Consider the following 25,957-nt stretch of genomic DNA (forward strand, 5'->3'; position numbering starts at 1 on the left):
AATTTTGGGGCCGGAATCTGTCCGTTACAGTGAAAAAATACAGCACAAATCACAGCATGATGTTTAAAATTAAAATATAAGCCCACAGTTTATACTTTATTTATTTAAATGCAGTGGCGGCTCCAGACAATTTTGATTGGGGGGGCAATGGGGGGTCTTGGTCTTTTCAAGGGGGGTCTCATGAAAACCAACAAAAAATACAGTGGACATGGCTAATAACTGCATATTACTGCTACTAAACAACAAAAACACCTTTGCAATGTAAACAAATGACAGGATACATTTGTTATTCATATCCTTCACACTGCACTTTCATGTCATATTATGCATTTTTATTGACATTGATATTGATATTTTTACATTTATTTCCAGATAGATATTATTGAGTTTACACAGGCTAAAGTGGTCTTGCTGTTGTAAACACTGTTGCTATTGTAGAAAAAATATTTGCATCACATTTAAAATACAATTATATTTTAATTCATTTCTGAATTGTTTTTATTTTTATAATGATAATTCAGAGAATGAGAAAATCTAAATAAGCCTTACCAGTGTTGTGATAATTATTTTTACATGTTAAAAATAATAAGTACTGTAATATAATAAAAGTTTAGTCAAATAACATAAAAAAGACCAGACCCCTCGATGCCTGTGAAACTTTTCTCCCTCAAACAGCATGCTAGCGTTACTTCTACACTACAGGCTACACACAGCAACATATCTGCATGTTCTCACATCACATCGTTCTTGTAAAATAATAATAAGTAAATAAACATCAAAATCACTTCGCTGAGAATGAAACACCACTTACCAGCTGCCACGATGTTGAAAATATCCTCTAGCAATTAAAAAATGCACGTGCAGCGTGAGGAATCTTTCCGGTTGGATGAGGTCGTTGTCAGGTGAAAGGTCATCATGTTGGTCATTTTATTTACGGCTAAATTATTATTAATAAATTGTACTAATATTATGATTGGGCGTGGGCAGTCATTCACAAAAGTTTATGTTATTACAAAAAATTTAAGGAAATTTTGCTTTGACAAAAGGGCACTTAAGGGGCAAAGGAGCAGGTGCTCAAGTGAAGCCGGTGTTCTTTCGGACAATTCGATCAAATAAACCAGTTGAAAAAAAAAATGGTTCACCGGTTGTTTTGCGCTCGATGTAATGCCGTCATTGGCGATGATTGCCCTTTATTCAAGCCTTTGGTTTACCCGCGCTTATAACATTAGCACAGAATCAGTTCAGAATCAATAACCAAAAGAATCAGTTCGGTTCAGATGCGCTCTGTGTCAGTCTGCTTCACGCTGAATCACACATGCGCAGTATCATCAGCTCATGGGTTCTCGAATCGGACGCGTCCGACAGAAACGGCTCTCGGTTCAGTCTACGAATAAATATCGAAATAATTATTATTTATTATTGTTCTGCGTAGTTTGAAGAGAAACATTTTTGGATCTTTATCCCGAATATATATATTTTTTTAATCAGGAAGAGGGTGGGGGGTCAAATGGGGGGTCAAGGCATTTTTTGGCAGGGTCTTGAGACCCCCCAAGACCCCCCCTGGCGCCGCCAGTGCTCTCTCATCGCTTGTGTGGTACTTTGTGATCATTCTGTGCAGCGCTACTTCAAATCGAACGCTAATGCTGCTCCATTCGTTTTTCATTTCTCAGTCTTTGTTAAATATGAATAGAGAAAACAGTACTTAAGAGTTCAATCGTCAGAGAGCTTTATCCATGATTGAAGTAAAACGTTGACTTGCAACAGGCAACAGGCAACAGTCAAGTAATAAATGGAAATCAACTCTTAGTTCCAATCTTCTCATTTGTTACAAACACAAACCCTCTTTAAACAAAATTGAAAACAAACAAACACCATAACCATGTGCTAGGAATATAAATTGCTAAACAAAAATAGAAACAATAACAACTACTTACAGATGAGCTTAGAACTCTAAAGTTCCTCAACCAGGGTAAAAAAGGCCACAACCACCATGAGGCAAGACTCTCCTTCCAGAGAGAGAACAAACTCCCTGCCATTTCTCCATCTTTGTTTCCAACTAATTCACCTCAAATAAAGTGCCCCCTAATGCCCAGGTGAGTAATAATGGTAAAAACACTGGAGAAAACTACTGGTATATATATTAGTAACAGGAGAACTGTTACATAGTTACACAAACATTACAGCTGTAGACACTATGTACCAATTTGTACTTACACTGGGTTACATACTATGTACACATGTAGTTACTATGTAAGTACACAGGTATTGGGAATACTTAATATAAAGTGGGACAGGGTGGTATAATCACCATGAATTCAATCTTATTTTCCCAGGACTACTTTGACATTGTAAAGAACCCAATCGATCTTTCCACCATCAAGAGGAAGCTGGACACGGGGCAGTACCAGGAGCCCTGGCAGTATGTTGATGACATCTGGCTGATGTTCAACAACGCCTGGCTCTACAACCGCAAAACATCTCGAGTGTACAAGTACTGCTCGAAGCTGTCCGAGGTGTTCGAGCAGGAAATTGACCCCGTCATGCAAGGTCTGGGATACTGCTGTGGGCGCAAGGTGAGAACTTGAGCTTCTTCATCCAGGAAAAGAGTGGTTAGCTTGGGTTAATGCTCCAAATTAGGAGCATTAGAGCATTCAAGATTTTCTGAGTGCAGTTCACTGTTGTTCTTGGTTAAGCTACAGTCTGTAACATTTTTTATTCACAATTTACAAAATGTATATAATATGAGTACATCATGAATCCCTTTTCCAAACCATGTTTTTGGGCTTATCTGAATACACTACGTTACCTGTACATAAGTCCAATTCCTGTGTGATTCGTCATAGACATAAACAGAGAGAAGTAGCTCTGGCTACATTTTTCTTCCACAAATTATTTAATTAATAACTGACCCTCATGTCGTTCCAAACCCCGTAAGACCTCCGTTCATCTTCGGAATACAGTTTAAAGGTCCCGTTTTTTCCCGTTTTTTTGAAGCTTTGATTGTGTTTACAGTGTGCAATATAACATGTTCATATTTTGTGTGAAAAAACACAGTATTTTTCACACAATTCACCTATCTGTATACCGCTGTTTTCACTGTCACAAAAGCGGGCTGATGACTTCCTTGTTCTATAAAGTCCCTCCTTCAGAAATACGTAACGAGTTCTGATTGTGCCAGCGGTTCCTGTATTGTGATTCGACACCAGCTTAGGTAACGCTTGCCCTCCTGGTGACGTGATTGGACTAGTTTTGAGAAGCAAGTGGGCACGAGCATGTGCTGGAGATGTACTCATAATCACAGGAGCGTTTTTACTGACGAGATGCGCATGAAAATCGCATTCATTTTTTTGCACAGCCCTAACATCTAGTTAACAAAGCTAAACAGCATTGCCCTTTGTGTAATAAGTTACAGAAACTGTTAAACGCACCAACATAAATAATAAAATACACTTACCAGTTATGGTCCATAAACAACGCCTTCTCCAGACAAAGAGGGAACTGCTCCATCTTTCAAGAATAATCTTTGTGCGAATCCGGCATTAAACAAAAATTGAGATTGAGGAAGTTGTCCTCAGCAAGCTGTCCTCAGCAAAATTTGCTGCACATAGTTTTACATGTGGATTTTAGTTTTACATGTGGATTATAATTTTTGGGAACCGAAAACATAAATTGTAACCATTAATCTCCAAGTACAGCGTCCCTGGGAAGCCCAAACAAAGGTGATTGGACTCCGAGATGAAAATAACAGCGTTTCAACGACATGTCGAACACAAACACAGCTCTTCCTCCTCCTCCGTCGGAGCACAACAAGATCACGCCCCTTTTTGTGAATTCATGTAGGTGGAGGTTAGTCAAAAAACTGTTTTAGTGATGTCATTACTGCAGGAACTAGAGGGCTGTAGTCCAAACATGTCGTTTTTTGTAGGCGAATTCTGTTAAATCAAATATCTCACTTGGCATTGAACTTTGAGCTTTGGAATTTTACAGATATTATTTATACTCTAACAACAACATTACACACTAACTGAAGTTTAAAAACATGGAATCACAAAGAAGGGGACCTTTAAGATATTTTAGATTTAGTCAGAGAGCTCTCAGTCCCTCCATTGAAGCTGTGTGTACGGTCTACTGTCCATGTCCAGAAAGGTAAGAAAAACATCATCAAAGTAGTCCATGTGACATCAGAGGGTCCGTTGGAATTTTTTGAAGCATCGAAAATACATTTTGGTCCAAAAATAGCAAAAACGACGACTTTAGTCAGCATTGTCTTCTCTTCCGTGTCTGTTGTGAGAGAGAGTTCAAAACAAAGCTGTTTGTGATATCCGGTTCGCGAACGAATCATTCGATGTAACCGGATCTTCTTGAACCAGTTCACCAAATTGAACTGAATCGTTTTAAACAGTTCTTGTCTCCAATACGCATTAATCCACAAATTACTTAAGCTGTTAACTTTTTTAATATGTCTGACACTCCCTCTGAGTTCAAACAAACCAATATCCCGGAGTAATTCATGTACTCAAACAGTACACTGACTGAACTGCTGTGAGGAGAGAACTGAAGATGAACACCGAGCTGAGCCAGATAATGACTCGTTCACGAGTCAAGAACCGTTTCTGTCAGACGCGTCCAATTCGAGAACCGAGGAGCTGATGATACTGCGCATGTTTGATTCAGTGTGAAGCAGACTGACACACAGAGCGTCTGAACCTAATTGATTCTTTTGGTGATTGATTCTGAACTGATTCTGTGCTAATGTTGTGAGCGCAGGTAAACCGAAGGCTTGAATTAAGGGCAATCATCGCCAAGCGTCGATCGCAAAAGAACCAGTGAACCATTTTCTTCAACCGGTTTATTGAATCGAACTGTCCGAAAGAACTACTGGTGATCTGAAAACCGATGCAACCGGTTCTTGACTCATGAACGAGTCAATCTTTTGTTCGTTATCTGGCTCGGCTCGGTGTTAATCTTCAGTTCTCTCTTCACAGCAGTTCAGTCAGTGTACTGTTTGAGTAAATCAATTACTCTGGGATATTGGTTTGTTTTAACTCAGAGGGAGTGTCAACCACATTAAAAAAAGTGTAAAATATAAATCTAAAATATCTTAAACTGTGTTCCGAAGATAGAGGTCTTACGGGTTTGGAACGACATGAGAGTAAGTTATTAATTACATAATTTTGATTATTGGGAGAACAAACCCTTTAACTACTAGAGTTCCAAAAGTAAAAGACTGCTGATTTAACTACAACTAAAGCTGTTCATGTTTTTGGTCATTTAAATATAGTGGAAAAATAAATATTACATGAAAAATGTCATCTTGGAAAAAAAAGAAAAAAAAGAAAAAGAAAACTAATTAAAATGTTGCCTTTCCAACTAACTAAAAGTTGAAGTACTAAAATGACTAAAACTGGTGTAAAAACACATATAAAAGCTATATAAAATATTAAAAATAATAATAATATTTTTTAAGAGCTAATTTTAGTTTTTTAGTGTTTAGTAAAAACAATTTTACTTAATGTATCTGTGAATAAATCTGTCATGTAAACTAGTTTTTATGACTCTGTTTATATTTTTATTTATTCAAATTGGAGTGAAAACATAATTACAGGTACTGGTCATATAATTAGAATATCTGAATATTGAAACAAAACCCATTCAAAAATGTGGGGGAGATTCACAAATAGTGGACTGCAGCTGGAGTCAGTGCTTCAAGAACCAGTACACACAGACGTATGCAAAACATGGGTTTCAGCTGTCGCATTCCTTGTGTCAAGCCACTCTTGAACAGCGGACAGCATCAGAAGCGTCTCGCCTTCGCTAAAGACAGAAAGGACTGGACTGCTGCTGAGTTATGCTCTCTGATGAAAGTACATTTTGCATTTCCTTCCTGCTGCTGACACGCTTTATGGAGATGCAGATTTCATTTTCCAACAGGAATTGGCACCTGCACACAGTGCCAAAGCTAGCATTACCTGGTTTAAGGACCATGGTATCCCTATTCTTAATTGGCCAGCAAACTCGCCTGACCTTACCCCCATAGAAAATCTACGTGGTATTGAGAAGAGGAAGAAGCGATATGGCAGACCCAAGAATGCAGAAGAGCTGAAGGCCACTATCAGAGCAACCTGGGCTCTCATAACACCTGAGCAGTGCCACAGACTGATCGACTCCATGACACGCCGCATTGCTGCAGTAATTCAGGCAAAAAGAGCGCCAACTAAGTATTGAGTGCTGTACATGCTCATACTTTTCATGTTCATACTATTCAGTTGGCCAAGATTTCTAAAAATCCTTTCTTTATATTGGTCTTAAGTAATATAATTTTTTTCTGAGATACTGAATTTGGGATTTTCCTTAGTTGTCAGTTATAATCATCAAAATTAAAAGAAATAAACATTTTAAATATATCTGTCTGTGTGTAATGACTGAATATAATATACAAGTTTCACTTTTTGAATGGAATTAGTTAAATCAACTTTTTGATGCTATTCTATTTATATGACCAACACCTGTATATCATTAAAGTTAATATTTTTATTATTATAAATACATTTAGATTTATTATTTATTACATTAATTATATAAAAAAATTAATCATAAATTCGGTTTTAGACATTCATTTTGGTGCATTATTGAAAATAACAAACTTCAACTAGTAATAAAAACAGAAAATATATATACTTTATAAAAAAAGCAGCAAATTACAAATATTAATATGTACTATACTAGTACTATACAATGCTAAAATAAAACTGGTGCAGGTGTCTTTTTTTTTTTTTTTTTGGTAATTCTTGAATTAAGTTGCTCTTAAAAGAAATGCATTTTCTCTGTCTCCACAGTACGAATTTTCACCTCAGACGCTCTGCTGCTATGGCAAACAGCTCTGTACTATCTCCAGAGACGGCACATATTATAGCTACCTAAACAGGTAACCAATTGCATGATCAGTGGTGTGAGAAATGAGAAGGGGATGAATGACTTTCCAAGTAGGACAGTGATGCACTGAGATCAGGCGTGTGACGTTTAGCACTTAGTTGACTCCATGTTGTTTGCACCTTATAAACCGAGTCATAAAAGCAGATTTAAAGGTTAAGCGTCTTGCTCTAGGGTACAGTTGTAATACTTTGTGGGTCAATCGTTGTGAGTTTTGAATCTCTCAGTTTGCAAGCCTAGATATTGTCTGTTACACCCACTAGCACAGTATTTGTGAAAACTGAAAACTTGATCACAGTCTTTAGGGCTGCACAGTTAATCAGAATAAAACCAAACTTTGTCTTATTATCAAATCACAAAGGCTGCATTTTAATTAAATATATGTATTGCATGTTTCATAGTGAAGCATGTTATTATTATTGATGGTCATTGTTTGAAAATGCAGAAATTAAGACAGCCATAAATATTTTAGTAATTTTACAGTTGTAATCTAAAATAAAATTATTGTTGTATTATTTTTCTTAAATATTTTATTTTAACAGTAAAATATCACAATAGTATTGTTTATTTTGTTCTTGTTTAGCAATTTTATATTTTTATTTAATAATAATAATAATAATAATAATGATTAAAAAAATTATAGTCATTGTTATATAGTAACCGTTTTTACAGAACTGTGTAGCCCTGCAGACCTGAAATTTGTTTTTAATCACTTTTTATTTTAAATTGTAATTTTACTAACCCCCAACCCCGCTGACTCCAATCTCACATCCTTACATCACATTGTCTTCATTTCTGTTTTATGCCTTTAATTTGCTATTAAAATCAAATCAGAAAAGGCATGTTGTTACTTTCTAGAGCATGAAAGGACATACCATCCTGTAGTTATTAGGGCTGTGTTCGATACTTGGATACAGCTGTTTCACAGTATCAATATTGCAGCACGTGCGTAGCAGTGGACTGTACTTAATTTTGAATACAAGTATGTTTAATTAAAAAAAATTTTTTATATAATAATATATAGGCTACAATAAGGTTTAATCTGGCCATAGATGAACACAACTGGGTTGCCTGTTTGCTGTGTGTCAATCTCTGTCCGACCCTGCGTTCTTCGCTCTTGTGCTGTGCTGCTCTCCGTGTGCCGGTTTGCCTGTGCTCTTGTGTGCTGGCTCCAGTTCACCCAAATATGGCCTTGTTGCCGACAGGTATCACTTCTGCGAGAAGTGCTTCAAAGAGATTCAGGGCGACAGTGTCACCCTGGGAGATGACCCGGCCCAGCCGCAGACGTACGTATCTTCTGCCGCTCAGAAGGCTTTGAGGTTTTTCTTGGTTAAATTACAGTGTTTATACTCAAAACTGAGTTGTGCATGTATGAAGTAGAATTTATCTTGTATGTGTTCTGCAGTATGATATCAAAGGAGCAGTTTGAGAAGAAGAAAAATGACATGTTGGACCCTGAGCCGTAAGTTTAGTCATTTTAATGCTTGTAATATTTATTTGAATATGTGTGACAAAATATCCACTCTTATCAAAATAGTTTTTAACAACACTTTCTGTCTAACAGCTTTGTTGAATGTAAAGACTGTGGCCGGAAGATGCATCAAATCTGTGTACTACATTATGACGTCATTTGGCCATCAGGGTAAGTGTTTTATCTCGCTGTTCTCCTGAAGAGTTTAGCATGACATGATCCTACAGCTGCTTTGTTTGTGTCTCCTTCCTATTACAGTTTCATCTGTGACAACTGCCTGAAGAAGTCAGGGAAAACAAGAAAGGAAAACAAGTTTTCTGCTAAAAGTGAGTGCTTTCAAAGCATCTTCTTGCTTGCCTCTCTGTCTGTTTCAGAGTGAAGTAACCCTCTGTGTTTTTCTGAGCAGGGCTACAGTGCACGAGACTGGGTTCGTACATCGAGGACCGAGTGAACAAGTACTTGAAGAGGCAGAATCACCCTGAGGCCGGAGAGGTGTTTGTGCGGGTGGTCGCCAGCTCTGATAAGACTGTGGAGGTCAAACCTGGGATGAAATCTAGGTAACATCACAGAGAATTATTGAATTATTCTATTGAAGTCATTTAAAAATGTATTTAGAAGTAAAATGGTTCAATTTTGAATTCATGTTGACAAAATCTGGCATGTACAAGCTGATTTTGCATCACATCATTTCTTTGCAGGTTTGTTGACTCAGGAGAGATGGTAGAAAGCTTTCCCTACAGAACCAAAGCACTTTTTGCATTTGAGGAGATTGATGGAGTGGATGTGTGTTTCTTCGGCATGCACGTCCAGGAATATGGATCTGAATGTCCCTTTCCTAACACCAGGTACCATGCAAATGCTGATCAATGGAAAAAAGTAACAAATTGCATCTTGAACAGGCTTTATTGACCAATTGTCATTTTACTCCTCTTTCCAGACGGGTATACATATCATATCTTGACAGTATTCACTTCTTCAAGCCTCGATTGCTAAGAACTGCAGTTTACCATGAAATCCTCATTGGTTATTTGGAGTATGTTAAGAAACTAGGGTAAGTACCACCTTGAAGTTGAAATATAGTGTGTGTAATTGTTTTTCGTCTTAAAGCACTTGCTTTCTCTAATCTCAGCTTAAAATGACAAGTCCACTATAAATAAGCCATTCAGAAGTTATTTTCCTAACCAAAAACACAATTAGGAAACTTGCTTGCACATCATTATTTTTCACTTCACCGTTAACACTTACTTTTTTTATCTAATGGACCCTTTTCACAAGACTGTGATGACACGTTTAACGGTCATCAGCAGCATAAATCAGTTTATCAAACGTTTTTTATATTTTGATTAAGTATGTACATTAATAACACCATACTTTGTATCATATCACCTTTGCATCAAATTGCATAAAATTAGTTAACGCTAATGCAAAGGTGTTTATAATGCAGCGTCTATGGAAGGGACGGTAAATTTAACATCATTTTATCTTCTAAACATATTGAGCAACTATAGACCAAAATCAAATCTTCCTTTTATAGTCAAGATTATTGAAAAGGTAGTCTTTAATCAGCTGAACAAATGCTTAAACTCAAATGGATACCTGGACAATTTTCAATATGGTTTCCGACCCCATCACAGCACAGAAACAGCACTCATTAAGATAATAAATGATATTCACTTGCATTTTGATTCTGGCAAAATATCAGTGCCGGTACTACTAAATCTCAGTGCTGCATTTGACACTGTCGATCATAGCATGCTTCTAGAGAGACTGGAAAACTGGGTCAGGCTTTCTGGGATGGGAATCAAATGGTTCAGGTCATACTTGGAAGGGAGATGTTATTATGTGAGTCTAGGAGAGCATGACATGTGCATTCTTGCACCGCTCTTGTTTAGCCTGTATATGCTTCCACTAAGTCAAATAATGACAAAGAACCAAATTGCCTATCACAGCTATAGTGATGATATCCAGATTTACCTAGCCTTATCTCCAAATGACTACAGCCCCATTGACTCCCTCTGCCAATGCATTGATGAAATTAATAGTTGGATGTGCCAGAACTTTCTTCAGTTAAATAAGGAAAAAACTGAAGTCATTGCATTTGGAAACAAAGATGAAGTGTTCAAGGTGAATGCATACCTTGACTCTAGGGGTCAAACAACTAAAAATCAATGCAAGATTCTTGGTGTGACTCTGGAGACAAACCTTAGTTTCAGAAGTCATGTCAAAGCAGTAACTAAATCAGCATACTATCATCTAAAAAACATTGCAAGAATTAGATGTTTTGTTTCCAGTCAAGACTGGGAGAAACTTGTTCATGCCTTCATCCCCAGCAGGGTGGACTATTGTAATGGTCTTCTCACTGGCCTTCCCAAAAAGACCATTAGACAGCTGCAGCTCATCCAGAACATCTGAGCATATCACACCAGTCCTCAGGTCCTTACACTGGCTTCCAGTTACATTTCCGATTGATTTTAAAGTACTTTTACTCATTTATAAATCATTCAATGGCCTAGGACCTAAATACATTGCAGATATGCTCACTGAATATAAACCAAACAGACCACTCAGATATTTAGGACCTTTTACCAAAGGTTCACACAAAAAAAGGAGAAAACGCTTTATTTTGCCACCCGCAGATGGAACCAGCTTCCAGAGAAGATCAGATGTGCTAAAACCTTAGTCACATTCAAATCTAGACTCTAAATTCATCTGTATATTATTGAATGAGCACTGTGCGATGTCCCAACCGATTGCACTGTATTTAGTGTATGTATAATCATTTTCTATTTTTAACTGTCTTTAATTTTAAATAAATTTTTAATCTTCAAAGTTTTTAAAATCCTTGTTTTAAATAATTATTTTTTATGATTATTTTACTTTCATGTAAAGTACTACCATTGTGTACAAAATGTGCTACCGTATATAATAAACTTGCCTTGCCTTAACTGTCATTATCAGTATTTGATATTTGAAAAACTGATTTTTTTCTCTTTCCTTTTTTCTTTTCTTTTTGAAAGTCATGATAACACTATCCTGGAGTTTTTCTTTTGCTATTTGAGCAAATGGGAATGCAAAAAATATATAAGTGTGGTACTCACCCATTCAGATCTGTTGAATTAACCCAACTATGATGACTTCTGCTGCTGAGAAACCTGGAAATGTGAAAAAGTCCATGGCGTTGGTAGGGTTATGCACTAATGGATTTGGTTTTTCCCACCTACAGGTATGTGACGGGTCATATCTGGGCCTGCCCACCTAAGAAAGGTGATGACTACATCTTCCACTGTCACCCTCCTGATCAGAAGATTCCCAAGCCTAAAAGACTACAGGAGTGGTACCGCAAAATGCTGGACAAAGCCTTTGCAGAAAGAATCCTCCATGACTACAAGGTATGCCAATGCTGAATTTGTTTTTAAGGAATTTGCGGTCTGTTAGTTTTCATTCACAACAGGTTAACATCACACTGACACACATATGACTCACAAAATGACTCACTTGTGTTGTGCAGGACATATTTAAGCAGGCCACCGAGGACCGCCTTACAAGTGCCTATGAGCTGCCCTATTTTGAGGGTGATTTTTGGCCCAATGTTTTGGAGGAAAGCATCAAGGAGCTGGAGCAAGAGGAGGAGGAGAGGAAGAAGGAGGAGAATACAACCTCCTCTGAGATAACAGAGGTCAGTCAGAGAGCCAAATGGTGTGAACGAGTATTTAGTGTAGTCTGTAGCCATTTGATTAATGTCTTCTTTTACCACAGGGAACCCAAGCTGACAGCAAGAATGCCAAAAAGAAGAACAATAAAAAGACCAACAAAAATAAGAGCAGTGTGAGCCGCGCAAGCAAAAAGAAGCCTGGGATGCCGAATGTAGCTAATGATCTGTCCCAGAAGCTATATGCAACAATGGAGAAGCACAAAGAGGTTGGACTGGACTCATTAAATTATTTAAATTTATTTTTACTTGAATATCATTTGTTTTGCACTGAATGTGTCAAGTGCTGACCGGAAACCCTCTCGTTTCTTAAATTCCAGGTCTTCTTCGTGATCCACCTGCATGCTGGTCCACTGATCAATAGCTTGCCTCCAATAATGGATCCGGACCCGATGCTGACCTGCGATCTGATGGATGGCCGCGATGCCTTCCTGACACTGGCCAGGGACAAACACTGGGAGTTCAGTTCCCTACGCCGCTGCAAATGGAGCAGTATGTGCATGCTGGTGGAGCTACACAATCAGGGCCAAGACAGATTTGTGTACACTTGCAACGAATGCAAGCACCACGTAGAGACACGCTGGCATTGCACCGTTTGTGAGGTCAGTCTTCTCTTTGGGCAAACCTTCCTTGACAGCTGTCTCCACCTGTAAATACATCACCAATCTCCAGATATGCAGCAGTTAATTAACATATGATGTGATTGGTATGATTATCCAAAAAAAAACTAAATTCTTCTGATTTCTTTCAGGACTTTGATCTATGCATTAACTGCTACAACGCCAAGGGCCATGAGCACCAAATGGTGAAATGGGGTTTGGGCCTGGACGACGACAGCAACAACCAGGGCGGTGAAGCCAACAAGAGCCCACAGGAGAGTCGACGCCTCAGCATCCAACGCTGCATCCAGTCACTGGTGCATGCCTGCCAGTGCCGCAATGCCAACTGCTCTCTGCCATCTTGTCAGAAGATGAAGAGAGTGGTGCAACACACCAAGGGCTGCAAGCGCAAGACAAACGGAGGCTGCCCCGTTTGCAAGCAACTCATTGCGTTGTGCTGCTACCATGCCAAGCACTGCCAGGAAAACAAGTGTCCCGTGCCCTTCTGTCTCAATATCAAGCACAAGCTGCGGCAACAGCAGATTCAGCAGCGGCTGCAGCAGGCGCAGATGATGCACCGGCGCATGGCACTCATGCAGGGCAGAGGAATGCCGCCCAGTCTGCCCTCCCCAACTACCTCAGGAGGTCCGGGGACGCCCAACTCTCAGCAGCTGCAGCAGCCTAATACGCCTCAGACCTCGCAGGCATTAGCCAACCAGCCCCAGCAGACGCATCAGAATGTGGCTGCAATGCCGCAACCATTCCCCAACCAACCATCTACGCCCGGGTCGCAGGGTAAGTCAGGGCCACAGTCCTCTCCCCTGCCCCAGCAGCAGTCTCCCCTGCCCATGCAGCCTCAACAGCAGCCGCAGCCCTCTCCACAGCAGCAGCAGGCTTTGAAGGTTGCAAAACAAATAGAGATGATGACCAAAGCTCAGCAGCAGCAGCAGCAGCAACAACAACAGCAGCAGCAGCAAGGCTACAGGATGAGTGTGAATGGCATGCAGATGAACCAGCCTCGCATGATGACTCCCATGCAGATGATGGCCCCTCGTGGCCCTCAGATGGTTCAGAACATGCAGCCTGGCCAGTGGCCAGCTGGGATGCAAGGGTCCATGCAGAATCCGCAGGCACCTCTGCCACAGCAAGTGCCACCGCAGCCAATGGCCATGGCCCCGCAGCAGTCTCCGGTAGTACAGACACCTCAACAGGCGCAGATGATGCAGCGCGCCATGATGCAGCAGCAACAGCAGCAGCAGCAGCCTCGGCAGATGCAGGCTGTCATGCCTCCCCAGCAGCCACAACCACAGGCCCCGCAACAACAAGGCATGCAAAGAGGGGTGGCCAGCAGCATCGCTCCAGGAGCACTGCAGGACCTGCTGCGCACATTAAAATCTCCAAGTTCCCCTCAGCAGCAGCAGCAGGTCCTCAACATCCTCAAATCGAACCCACATCTCATGGCGGCGTTTATCAAACAGCGGACAGCGAAGTACCAAGCCAGCCAACCGCAGCAGCAGAACCCGCAGGCCATGCTCGCAGGTCAGCCGGGAATGCAGAACATGGCTGCGATGCAAACTGGCCCCGTGCAGAGAGCCGTCATGCCGCCGCAGCAGCCCCAGCCAGCTGCAACCCAAGCCGTGGCTGCCCTCGGACCCCAGGGACAAATGATGAACGCTGCACACAACGGAAACCAGCAGCTGTTCCGCAGGCAACTAATGCGCATGCAGCAACAGCAGCAGCAACAACAACAGGGAGTGATGCCTCCAGCACAAGGGAGATTTCCGCAACCTCAAGGTGCGCCCAGTTACTCGCAAATCCGCATGCAGCAGCAGATGGCCATGCAGGGAGGCGCCGGGCCCATAGGTCAGATGCCGCCCATGGGTCAGATGGGCCAGCCTGGAATGAGCATGGATGCCCAGCAGAACATGCTGCAACAGCGCATGCTTCAGCAGCAGCAGCAGCAGCAACAACAACAGCAGCAGCAGCAACAGATGCTGAAGCAGCAAATGGGATCGCCGGCTCAGGCCGCTTCCATGAGTCCCCAACCGCACATGCTTGCAGGACAACAGCAGGGAGCTCACTTACCCGGACAGGCCATGGCCAATGCACTGGGCAACCAAGTGAGGTCACCTGCACCCGTGCAATCGCCCCGCCCCCCGTCCCAACAGCCGCCACATTCCAGCCCATCCCCGCGCATGCAGCCCCAGCCCTCGCCCCTGCACTCCGGCGTGTCCCACCCCAGCCTGGCAGGACCCATGCCGGGCCACTTGGACCAGGCTCACCTGTGCACACCCGAACAGAGTGCAATGCTTCCGCAACTGAACACGCCAAACCGTGGAGGGCACCCCAACGACATGAGTATGGTTGGGGACACATCGGGAGACACGTTAGAGAAGTTTGTCGAGGGATTGTAGCATTAAGAGACGTTCTTTTTGAGGACAGAGGTGTGTTTCCTACACAGGAAATTAGACAAAATAAACTGTAATAGGTTTACACAACCAATGGACTGCTTTTTCTTCCCCGTTAGAGGGATTGAAATTACTGTGTAAAGAGCAGAATCACAAAGGGTATTTTTCTGGGAGGGTTGTTGGACCGGCCGAAATGCAGTCCAGGTCTACAAATTACATTTTTAATTGTTTTCTTTGTTTTGTTTCGGGGAGGGGGTTACTTTGAGCTTATGGACTTTTTAAATGGAATATCTCAAGGCAAAATATTTGATTTTATTATTGAAGACTTTCGTTTTGTATGTTTGCAAACTGAAATGCGTTTTTTTTTTTTCTTGCCGAGTGTGTGTGCGTGTTTAGGGACTGTAAGATACTCGGTGTGGAATTAGGATCAGGAGCAATCCTCATTCCTGTCTGATACGTATTCACGTTTACCAGGTTTGGAAAAGGAACGCACCGCCTTTTTCTCTCCAAACTGTGGAGTTTGTACAGAGGACCTGTTTTCATTTGTACAGAAAGGAGCTTGGCTACTGCACACACACACGAACACGCGAGCAAATTGTGAAAGTTGCTCTTATTTTTCAAGGTGCCCAAATGCGTTAATTTATTGGCCTGGATTCAGTAGTTGTCTCTTAAGATGTAGGAAGATGTTCCTGTTTTTCTCGTTTGATCTCTGAAACATCAATGATGTCCCCTCCACCTCGCGTATGAGGCCGGAGCTTCTTCTGACTGCTGATTTGTTCAAAGAGTTCTTCAGTCAACCTCTTATGTTTTTCTCCTCATGAAACTTGAATTGAAGGTGAACGATTCTTTAATGTAAATCATGCAGCTTGATGACATACTGTAAATAAAAGGAAAAAAAGATTGAGATCGCTGTATAAACTGGTTAAGAACTTGTTTCGTACTTATATACCATATTGTTAAATAAACTGTGTGCAACAGACACGACCATTGTGCTGACTTGGTTTGCGTGTTTTCACAATGCTGATTTGAGGTAATTAATATGCATGGGTTTTAAACTAACACCTGACTGTTTCCACATAAATCTTAAAATCATTTCACAGTTCTTTCTTTCTTTCTTTGATCTAGAAAGGGCAGTGTATGATTTCTTTCTTTTTCTTTTCGGATTCACTTTATCTAATGGAGAAGTTGAATGTACCAGAACATTACATTTGAAATGCTATTATCAAATGTGCCACAGAAGTTCAACTATCCATCTTCAGCATGAGATTGGAGTGTGTGCTCACCACTGGCTTCACTGCACCTTCTGGTGCCTGAAAGGTGCCACTGCAGTTCACCATTTCTGAACACACTGAAACGCATGTTTCTAGATTTTTTTTTTATTATTGGAACTGCAAGTGCTCTATTGCAGGCTCCACGCGCACTGGAGAGAGAAACCCCGCTATGAGCGATCCTGAGCAAGAGATGACTAACAAGCACAAACAACAACAGCTCAAAAACGAAATATGGTTGTTGCTCCTGCTGAGGGCTTAATCCGATTTACATTTTTCCTTAAACCCATATATTGTGTACGTGGCTTGTTAAATGCACTGACCGTCACTTTTCTGCACACTGCCAGAAACTGAAGTAGCCTGAAGTTAATATATATAAAGTCATCCAATATTGGTGGTGTGGTGCAATTTTGACGACTTGTATTATAATTGTGAATTCGGTTCTCATAATTATAGGTTCTGATTTTCGAAAGCATGTTTATGTCAGGACCTGGGCTTCTGATGTTGTTTTGGTCAAACCCCATCATCAGACGCTCAGTCTTGTGTAGATAACAGCTGTGAGAAGTCAAACATTCCATCTATTGCTGCGTTAATGATCTTAAAGTGACCCCTGTATTTCTTGTGGATGTAAATGCCGTATTTAAATGCATGTGTCCCTCTCCTGGAAGTTTGCGGTGTGTACGTGACCTCGCTCTCGTGTGTGTTCCGGAACGATACAAAGGGCTCGACACAAACGGTGAAACGGTTCACTTTTGGCGTTTAATGAATTGAATGATTTAATCTGTGCCTACACACTATATTTTCATCATTTTAGTGAGTTGTCCTGCGAGATATGCTACCCACGATGGAAACGTTTAACAGATGTTCAGATTCATCACACAGAACGCGTTCTGCGTTCGATCGCGCAACGTTCCATTGTTTTCTGCGTAAACACGAGCATGCTCTCACAGTTACAGCACATTTTAAAACAGCGTTTCTAAACGGGTTAAAAACGTGTCTGCACTCTTCATTCATCATCGCTACTGTGTGTTTATAAACGCAAGAACACGTTCTGTGTGAACGACACACAGTAGCTGTTTTTTAGACTATGGCCTTTTGAATTATTGCATGCACACAGCTTTTTTATTAGTACAAAAATTTGTTAATAAAAAAAAAAAACAGGCCAGTTTTGACATCCTAATTGGCTCAATCTAAAGTTATTGATTTCGTTTATTCTTTTGTCATCCCATCATTTATGAGCTCAAATTAAATTGATTACCTAGAATATCACGTTTCAAAATTCATGCCATACCGCAAGCATAAAAAAATAAAATAAAATAAAAAACATTGAAAGGCAATGATGATAAAACGTCTTAAATTAGAAATGTTATTTGAGTTATTTGATCAGTTTTGTCTAAACTGCCTGAAAATGTACGGTTAACACGAACTGCACAGTATTTGAGGAGTTTTTTTTTTTTTTTTGCTTTCGTATTCTTAACAGTAAGATGTAATCCACAAGATGTGCTACTGTAAATGCGTGACTAATAACTGGCTGTTTTACCTCCATCACAGCACGCGCTCATCAGTCACTGCGCCTCCTGCTGTCTGAGTGACGCAACTGCAGCGGAGCGCGTGGCGCACTTCATTTCTGAGCGCACTGGATTCACATTTCACTCCGAGGAGCTGGATATGATCTGGATATGATCACATCCAGCCAGGACGGATTTTCTTTTGGGTTTATGAAATTGTAGAATTTTTGAGAACGGTCATGCATGCTTTATCCTTTTAATAAATCAAAGCATTAACACATAGAAATGTTTTATTAGAGGTTTTGTCATTGAAATCAATTTAAAATGGGTGAAAAGCATTTGAGAGACTTCATATTGGTTTTATTTCCTATTTTCCACATGCTAATTTCAATGTATATATTGAAGACCTGTTAACGTACAGAATCAGTGGACTGAAAAGTGAATAATTTTAGAGCGAAAATGTACAAAACCTCAATATTCAACACGTTTCACTGGAATCATCTTCTTACTATGCCAATATCTCTCGCATCTTTTCAGGTTAATTCTGAAACACAAACTGCTGAAATGTTTTGACCAATGTGACAATCGTCTTATTAAAACATGACTCCTACCAAACAGACAATGTCACACCTGCACAAAGATTCTCAAGTCTTCATATAAACAAAGTTTGTTTGTGTTTAGTATGCGATGATGACCTCTTCTGCACGGGACGCCTCCTTTGTGCATCGATGCATGGCTCTAATGAAGGCAAAACAAGTCCGTCAGGCTGAACTCCAGCAACCGTGTCAGTGTTTCTCCAGAGCTTGAGTGAGGAGCTGATTCAGTCGTGAGATCATCGGACGGGGGTCTTCGTTCAGGCCAGCGGTGATCATGGCATTGTCGTAAATCTGGTACGTAAAAAAATGGCATTTAGTTTTTAATTAGAAACAGTATTGAGATGAGAGAGCGGGGGAAACGGTTTCTTTACCTGCTCCAGGAGAAGCTGTGCCAGCTCAGGGTTCGAGTCCTTCAGTGCGTGAAGCTTCTTGATCAGATCATGTCTGCAAAAAACACTTGATGTCACACAAACCACAACCTTTCTACACAGCAAATATACTCTAGATTAGTCCAAAACATCACAATAATCCACATGACCCCAGTCCATCAATTAACATTCTGTGAAACAAATCCACAATTCATGTTTTAACTTCAAATGGCTGTTACTGGCTTAAATACAATACAATGTTTCCTTACATCCAGTAAAAAAAATTATTATAATAAAAGTCAAAGAAAGACATCAGGTGAGAAATATACACAGATCAAGCACTGTTTAAAATTGAAAACAGTCACAGAAGGAAGTGTTTTTAAAGATTATGGACGTGCATTTTGGCCAAAAGCAATGGTTTTTAAGTCAATATGCCTTTGTTTCTTTACAAACATGCAATTTTTTGCTCCAAGACATTAACTGATGGACTAGAGTGGTGTGGATTATTGTGATGTGTTTATCAGCTGTTTGGACTCATTTTGACGGCACCCATTCACTGCAGAGGATTCATTGGTGAGCAAGTGATGCAATGCTACATTTCTCCACATCTGTTGTGATGAAGAAACAAACTCTGTGAACACTGTGTTCATCTGCATCTCCTCACTGTAAGGACATTATTCTGGAGACACTGGACTGTTTTCTTTTCTTCATGCAAACTGTCCGATTGATGATTTGTGTTCAGCGTCTCGTACCCAGCGTTGATCTCCAGCGTGGGCTGCAGGATCTGCGCTCTCTCCTCTGAGCTGCGGGCGAGCTGCTGTGTGCGCAGGAAGTGTCGCGCGGCACCCATCTCCAGCACCGTGATCATAGCGGGGTGTGTGTCCAGACGCGGCGTCACCTACAGAAACATTGGTGAATTCATAATAATAATAAAGATAAACACTGTTCTCAGGTTTCTACACATCTGAGAGTAAAAATCTCTGTTTGAATTTGCAAAACGATGTAAATGGTTCAGTGTTTACAATTAAAACCATGTCGATCATCATCATAATACAAAGAGTGATCAAAGGCTGATTACCAAACAAATCAAATCGTGATAAGAGATGAAATTCCTATTATAGAGAAATGACAAACTTATAAAAAAAAGAAGTATATTTGTTTTAATTTGTATGCAAATGAAATGCATGATTTCAAAATGTTTATAAATTAAATTAATGCATGTTAATTTAATAAATGATACAAATAGACATTAAATATTAATTTGGATTATTTTATGTAAGAAAAAAGGGATTTGTGAGGTAAAAATCAGACACCACTAATACTAAAAGTATACAACTGAAAAAAAAAAAAATATATATTAAAATGAAAGTTAATGCAAAACTGCATTTTGGATGTATGTAATTTTACATGTATACTGCAATTAATTAATAAACACTTCATATTTTAATAGTATGTACATGCAAATGTTGCATGTAGTTGCCTTTTGACTGATGTTTACTAAAAGTTACCTTTGCTACACAATCAGTGAAGTTTTTTAAGTGAGTAGAAGCAATGAACGAGAATGTCATTTTGTTTCTGCACGTGTGTGTGATCACCTTGATGGTGGTGACTCTCTGTCCGAGGGCGTTCCTCATCCAGGCCATCAGATCCTCTGTCTGCTCATCCGTCAGTCGCTCCGATGCTGCACAACACAATCACAGCATCTTAGGAGATTTCAGGTAATTGGCCTTTCATTTATTTCACATTAACATTGTTTACAAAAGAAGGTGAAGAATCAAGAACATGAATTCATCAATTCAGGAGCTCCAGAATCACTCTTTAGTCGACACGTCTCAGATAATGACAGAAAATGGTGAAGGTATTGACTCTTACCTGGTTTGCTGTCTACAAATTTCTCCTCTTTGTAATGATCTACAACAATGTCGGTCTCGGCTGAGATGAGCTTCTTCCTGTCGAACTCTCGGAGGTGAAGCAGCGTGAGCTCATCGAACTGCTCAAAGCAGAACAAGACCTGCAGAAACACACACAAATCTTCATCTGCTGTTGTGCTGCGATCAAAATGACTTTCCTCAAGAAATCCCCGAGCTTAACTGTAAATGATTAACCAGTTAAATACAGAACTAGTATTATTTGATGCATTCTGAAATATAAATACAGTTCATTATATAATAAAATATATAGTTTATTCTTTTGAAGCTTAAAGATTTTGTTAAAAAAAATTAAACAATGCTATTAATTTAATATCTACTGTTATATTAGGAGGAAGAGTGACTGTCTTTGTTTTTATTCAATACATATTCATATATTATTAAAAAATATTATATTAAATGTACATTTTATGATTAAATGGCATGTAGTTGTTTACATGCACATTTGAATCTATTTTCTTGAAACCTTGAGAAAACAACTTTGATATGATTGATATGATATGATCTAATCAGTGCATCTTTATCCTCCCATCAGCTGCTGACCAATATTTCTGGCCATTTTGAGATAAACAGCAGCGTTGGCGCCTCCTGGTGTTCATCTCAGGATCTATGGACAGCCTTGTCAGTGAATAATGCACAATTATGCTTTCAAAACAGGAGTGAACATACATACTAATCAATTGTTTGCAGTAAATCTGCAGTGCACTGTAACACCCTTTGGATCAACTTGTTGATTCGAGTGTGACCTGTCTCTAGTCTCACCTCCATATCTTTCTGCTTCATGGCCTCAAAGTACGGCGAGTGCTCGGCCAGGTGGCGATTCGGTGCGCACAGATAGTAAATGTTCCTGGTTCCCGCCTTCATCCGAGAGGCGTACTCCATCAGGCTGGTCTGCTGTCCCGCAGGAAGCGCTGACGACTCGAAGCGCAGCAGCTTAGCGATGTCCTCCTGCAACGACATAATCATCAGTTTAAACACACTCAGAGAGAAACAAAGCGATTAAAAAGACTAAACAGAGTCCTCTCGCACCTTGACGCTCTGCTCCGCTGTGGTGACGATGCCCTCACGCATAAACAGCCCGTATTCGTCAAAGAAGCGAGCGTATTTCTCCGGATCCTTCTTGCTCTGGTCCAACAGGAACCGAATGACCCGCTGCTGTAAAACATCCCGCAGTTTCCTGAAAGAAAAGAGTCTGTTTTCTCTTATCTGCACGACACAAAAGGAACAAGGTCTCATTTCAGGCTGGTCTGTACCTGATCAGAGCACTTTCCTGTAGCAGCTCTCTGCTGAGGTTCAGAGGAATATCTTCACTGTCCACAACACCTGCAAATGTCCGTTGTTCATTAATCTAATCGTGCATTTAAAGCTGGTTTCACTCAAACATCTGGACGCTCATCTGACCTCGTAGGAAGCGCAGCCACTTGGGCAGGATGTCTGTGGCTTTGGTTTGGATCAGAACCTTCCTGCTGTACAGAGCCACACTGGATCCCATCTCACGACTCACGTCGAACATGGAGGGCTTCTGCTCACACACATTTACATACAACGATAACGCTGTCAGCTGTGCATGCATTCATTATTTGTTTTTCTCTATGCATCGTCTGACGCTCACCATCTCTGGCACGTAGAAGATGCTGCGGATGTTGAGCGGGGCGTCTGCGCGGTAGTGCAGTGTGTAGCGCGGTTTATCATGAGCTTGAGCCACATAGCGATAAAACTCCTCGTGCTGCCACTCGCTGATGTCTTTGGGCTCCATCATCCACAGCGCCTTCAGAAAGAGAGAGAGAAAACAGCTCAGGACTGATCCTCAGAGCCACGTGGAGGTCAAAGGTCATTCACACACTCTACCTGCAGGGTGTTTAACCGCCGTCCGTTCAGGAAGATGGGAAAACTGACAAAGTTACTGTACTTAGTCACGACCTCTGAAAAACAGACCCGAGTCACGTCAGAGAGCATCTCATGTTTTATGTCAGTGTTTTTCTGGTTTGGAGCGCTGCACACCTTTGACTCGGTCTTCTGATGAAAACTCTTTGCAGTCGTCTTTAAGGTGAAGCACGATCTTGGTTCCCTGACGCACACCTGAAGCTTCTGCGATCTCAAACACTCCAGAGCTGCAGAGTAGACACACAAAACTCAGTGAGTAAATCACAAAACTCTGATTCACTTCATCCAAATGTTGGCTGTGTCTTAATGTTCGATGCCTAAAGACAAATATGGCAAAAGCTGGCTGAGATGTCCAGTTTATTTGAATGCTGATGGTAATTTTAGTCTTGATTTAAAACTCGGCTTCCAATGATTGATCAAGAAAACCCAATAATTGACATAAAGCCACCCATTGTTTTTCTTTAAAGCAGTGCACTTCACCCCAAATGTAATGTCTTGATCAGTCAAATCATTTATTGTTACTGATGTAACATGCAGTCGTTTTTTTATGCAGTTTTTGCCCTATTATTTGTTATTTCTTAATTCTTCAATAAATGTTAAAGGGCTTTTTTACTTGCATTAGTTAGCCTAGTATTAGTTACTGTGTCATATTGCCCACTCCTGATCATGTTTAAAAAATCGTGATTATGATATATTGACCATTATGACTTCTGGCATAATTAAGGAGCCCTAATAAATAAATAAAAAAACGGTTCTTAAATCCATCTCTCACCCGTCTGAGGACCACTTGTATCCAGGAGCGCCTGGTTCTGCTGACTGAGAATAAACGTCCACTTTATCAGCCACCATGAAGGAGGAGTAGAAGCCCACGCCGAACTGACCGATGATGGAGCTGCTGGCCTCCGCTTGATTCTGAAGAGCGTCCAGAAACGCCTGATGGAGGAAGAACAACCGGACCATGAAATAAAAGCACTGTCCGAATGAGGAACGGAAGAGTTCAGTGAAGAGCTCACCTTTGATCCAGATCGAGCGATGGTGCCCAGATTAGCCACCAGCTCCTCTCGGTTCATCCCAACACCCGTGTCCTACACATCACAGCAGAAAGATGTTCATCAAGACATTCTACACAGAGATTGAAGTGCTCCGTCACTACAGTGGAAAACTAACATTAAAATGTTTAAAATATGCAAATATTAGATATTTTTTAATTACTTTCTTTTTTATTAAGTACATACTGCTGAATTCAGATGAATATAAACTATGCACAATTTAGTACTTTAAATGTATGTTTCAGTTATTAATTTATATTACAGGCTAATTAATTAAAAATTACACATTATAAATATAAACTTTTTAATGTTATTTAAATACATTATTTATCATATACATTTTATTTATTGTGCGTAATGTATTAAAACGTATTGTAATGCAAGTTAAAAATTAAAAAAATAGTGCTTTAACCTGTTAACTGTGCATGATACAAACCTAAATTTTTTATAATTCATGACTGAAAACATTTTGTAACATGATTTTGATGTACCATTTACATGGTAATGCAATGTCTGATTTTAAAATGATGAATTTTGAGATTTTATGTTTTCAAGTGATATATAACTTCTGATGATTTCTAATATGTGATCGAGAAAAAGGCAACGAGGAAGTCTTTTTTTAAACAAAGGTCAAAGCTCCTTTTGTAATGTAGATTTCTGAGGGTACACTCTTGTCATAAATTAATCTAAATACAAAAATATTGGTATAATATATATTTGGGAGTCTTAGACCTTTCCAACGATATATAGTTTGTCAAGATTTGATTAAATTTGATTGTAATATAGTATAGTCAACGTAGGTGTCCGGTATACGGGACGGGGTGACATTTAACAGGTTAAATTCATATTTCCGATGATATTTGTAGTAAAATTACAATATATTACATTTAATTGATAATATTTTATAAAAAGATATAAACATATAATGCCAATAGTGTAAGTCGCAGTGGTTGAGCTCCTTTAATGAGTAAGACCGTAAGCTCATGATATGAGGGCCCTGCACAACTGAACTAAATGCTACGCTATGATTAAAGAGAGAAATGAAAATAGATGAAGCACCAATTCCAGCACTACATTTAGATCTGATCATATTGTTCAAAACACTGTTTGTTGTTAGAAGATGAAAAAAACATGCAATAGAAAGATATGTAGATGGTTGATTTTTGACTAAAAAGTGACTAAAAAGTCCATGACTAACAAGTGTCAAGTGTGTGTTTATTCATAAATTGAGAACAGCTTTGGTATTTTTGCAAACTAGAAAGATAGAAAAGCTGTTCTATATCTTCTTTTCTCAGAACGCAATTGGTCTCAAGACTATAAAGTAATGTGTAATGGGACATGATGCATCTTGAAAAAAAGCCTCACTCACAGCTGTTTGATCTGATTGTAATACATGAGTGTGTGTGGTGATGGAGGTACCTGGATGGTGAAGGTGCCCGTGGCTGCGTCTGTCTGCAGGTGGATCTCCATGGGGGATGTTTCTCCTCCTCCTGTGATCATCTTGTGCCTCAGTTTCTCCAGAGCATCACTGCCATTTGAGATCAGCTCTCTGATGAACACCTAACACAGCAGAAGAGTGTGTCAGAAAATCACTGAGTCTACTGGAAGGTACAGTCTGAGTCATGTATTTCTATGATATTTCTTCTGTGAATTGATCAAACAGGACCACATTGCATCTGCTTTTTGTTTAATTTCTCACCTCTTTCTCAGAATACAGCGATCTGGCCACAATATCCAGCAGTTTCTTCGTCTCTGCTTGAAACTCGTGTTTGGAGTAGGACCCTTATTTCAACAAAGAAACAAGAGTTTAAACATTCTTAGTTCCATAAGCTATGGTGTGTAGAGTAATGAACTATAACTTAAGTCTCTGAATCTTTACCATTCAAATGTTTGGGATCATAAGAATGCATTGTTGATGAATAGAAGCGTTAATTTCTTATCAAATATAAAAAGTAATGAACTGAATCTCTCTGATCCCAAGCGACGGTGTACCTTGAACGTTCTCGGTGTCACTGATGATGGTGTGGAGCGTCTCCTCCTTCTGCGCTCTCGGTCTGCTGTGTGCTGTACCTGCGGTGAGCCACACTGACCCAGAGGCACAGCTGGAGCTCCAGAGCCGGACAGATGTGCTGGGAGGAGGCTGCTGTCTGCCATTAGTGTCAAACTAGTGAAGAAAGAGTCAGAATCAACCACTATACAGCACTGAAGGTTTATTAACCACATACAGGTCTCGATACTG

General features: G+C 40.1%; 2 protein-coding genes across 2 annotated transcripts in view; one reads left to right on the top strand and one right to left on the bottom strand.

The window, feature by feature from the left end:
* The window catches only part of LOC113067596 (CREB-binding protein-like), a 30,757-nt gene extending 14,656 nt beyond the window's left edge, over window positions 1–16,101 (top strand). Inside the window, exons 15-28 of the mRNA XM_026239957.1 lie at window positions 2,334–2,573; window positions 6,837–6,925; window positions 8,136–8,249; window positions 8,336–8,392; window positions 8,495–8,572; window positions 8,660–8,727; window positions 8,808–8,958; window positions 9,100–9,246; window positions 9,339–9,452; window positions 11,625–11,790; window positions 11,910–12,077; window positions 12,158–12,319; window positions 12,431–12,712; window positions 12,862–16,101. Coding sequence (XP_026095742.1) covers window positions 2,334–2,573; window positions 6,837–6,925; window positions 8,136–8,249; window positions 8,336–8,392; window positions 8,495–8,572; window positions 8,660–8,727; window positions 8,808–8,958; window positions 9,100–9,246; window positions 9,339–9,452; window positions 11,625–11,790; window positions 11,910–12,077; window positions 12,158–12,319; window positions 12,431–12,712; window positions 12,862–15,123 — 4,098 coding nt within the window. The 3' untranslated portion in view covers window positions 15,124–16,101. The remainder of the gene's footprint in view (window positions 1–2,333; window positions 2,574–6,836; window positions 6,926–8,135; window positions 8,250–8,335; window positions 8,393–8,494; window positions 8,573–8,659; window positions 8,728–8,807; window positions 8,959–9,099; window positions 9,247–9,338; window positions 9,453–11,624; window positions 11,791–11,909; window positions 12,078–12,157; window positions 12,320–12,430; window positions 12,713–12,861) is intronic.
* Window positions 16,102–18,219: 2,118 nt separating this feature from the next.
* On the bottom strand, window positions 18,220–25,494 carry LOC113067388 (heat shock protein 75 kDa, mitochondrial-like). Its single transcript, XM_026239772.1, has 16 exons — window positions 25,418–25,494; window positions 25,138–25,278; window positions 23,683–23,754; window positions 23,442–23,602; window positions 22,787–22,896; window positions 22,634–22,707; window positions 22,398–22,553; window positions 22,187–22,307; window positions 22,039–22,108; window positions 21,815–21,962; window positions 21,548–21,733; window positions 20,730–20,868; window positions 20,453–20,538; window positions 19,610–19,755; window positions 18,861–18,933; window positions 18,220–18,780 (listed from the first exon to the last, which is right to left on the bottom strand). The coding sequence occupies exons 2-16, from the start codon at window positions 25,216–25,218 to the stop codon at window positions 18,679–18,681; spliced, it is 1,725 nt and encodes a 574-aa protein (XP_026095557.1). The 5' UTR covers window positions 25,219–25,278; window positions 25,418–25,494; the 3' UTR covers window positions 18,220–18,678.
* Between the last annotated feature and the right edge of the window lie 463 nt (window positions 25,495–25,957).

Source organism: Carassius auratus, linkage group LG28B, assembly GCF_003368295.1.
Source record: "Carassius auratus strain Wakin linkage group LG28B, ASM336829v1, whole genome shotgun sequence".
Lineage (NCBI taxonomy): Eukaryota > Metazoa > Chordata > Actinopteri > Cypriniformes > Cyprinidae > Carassius > Carassius auratus.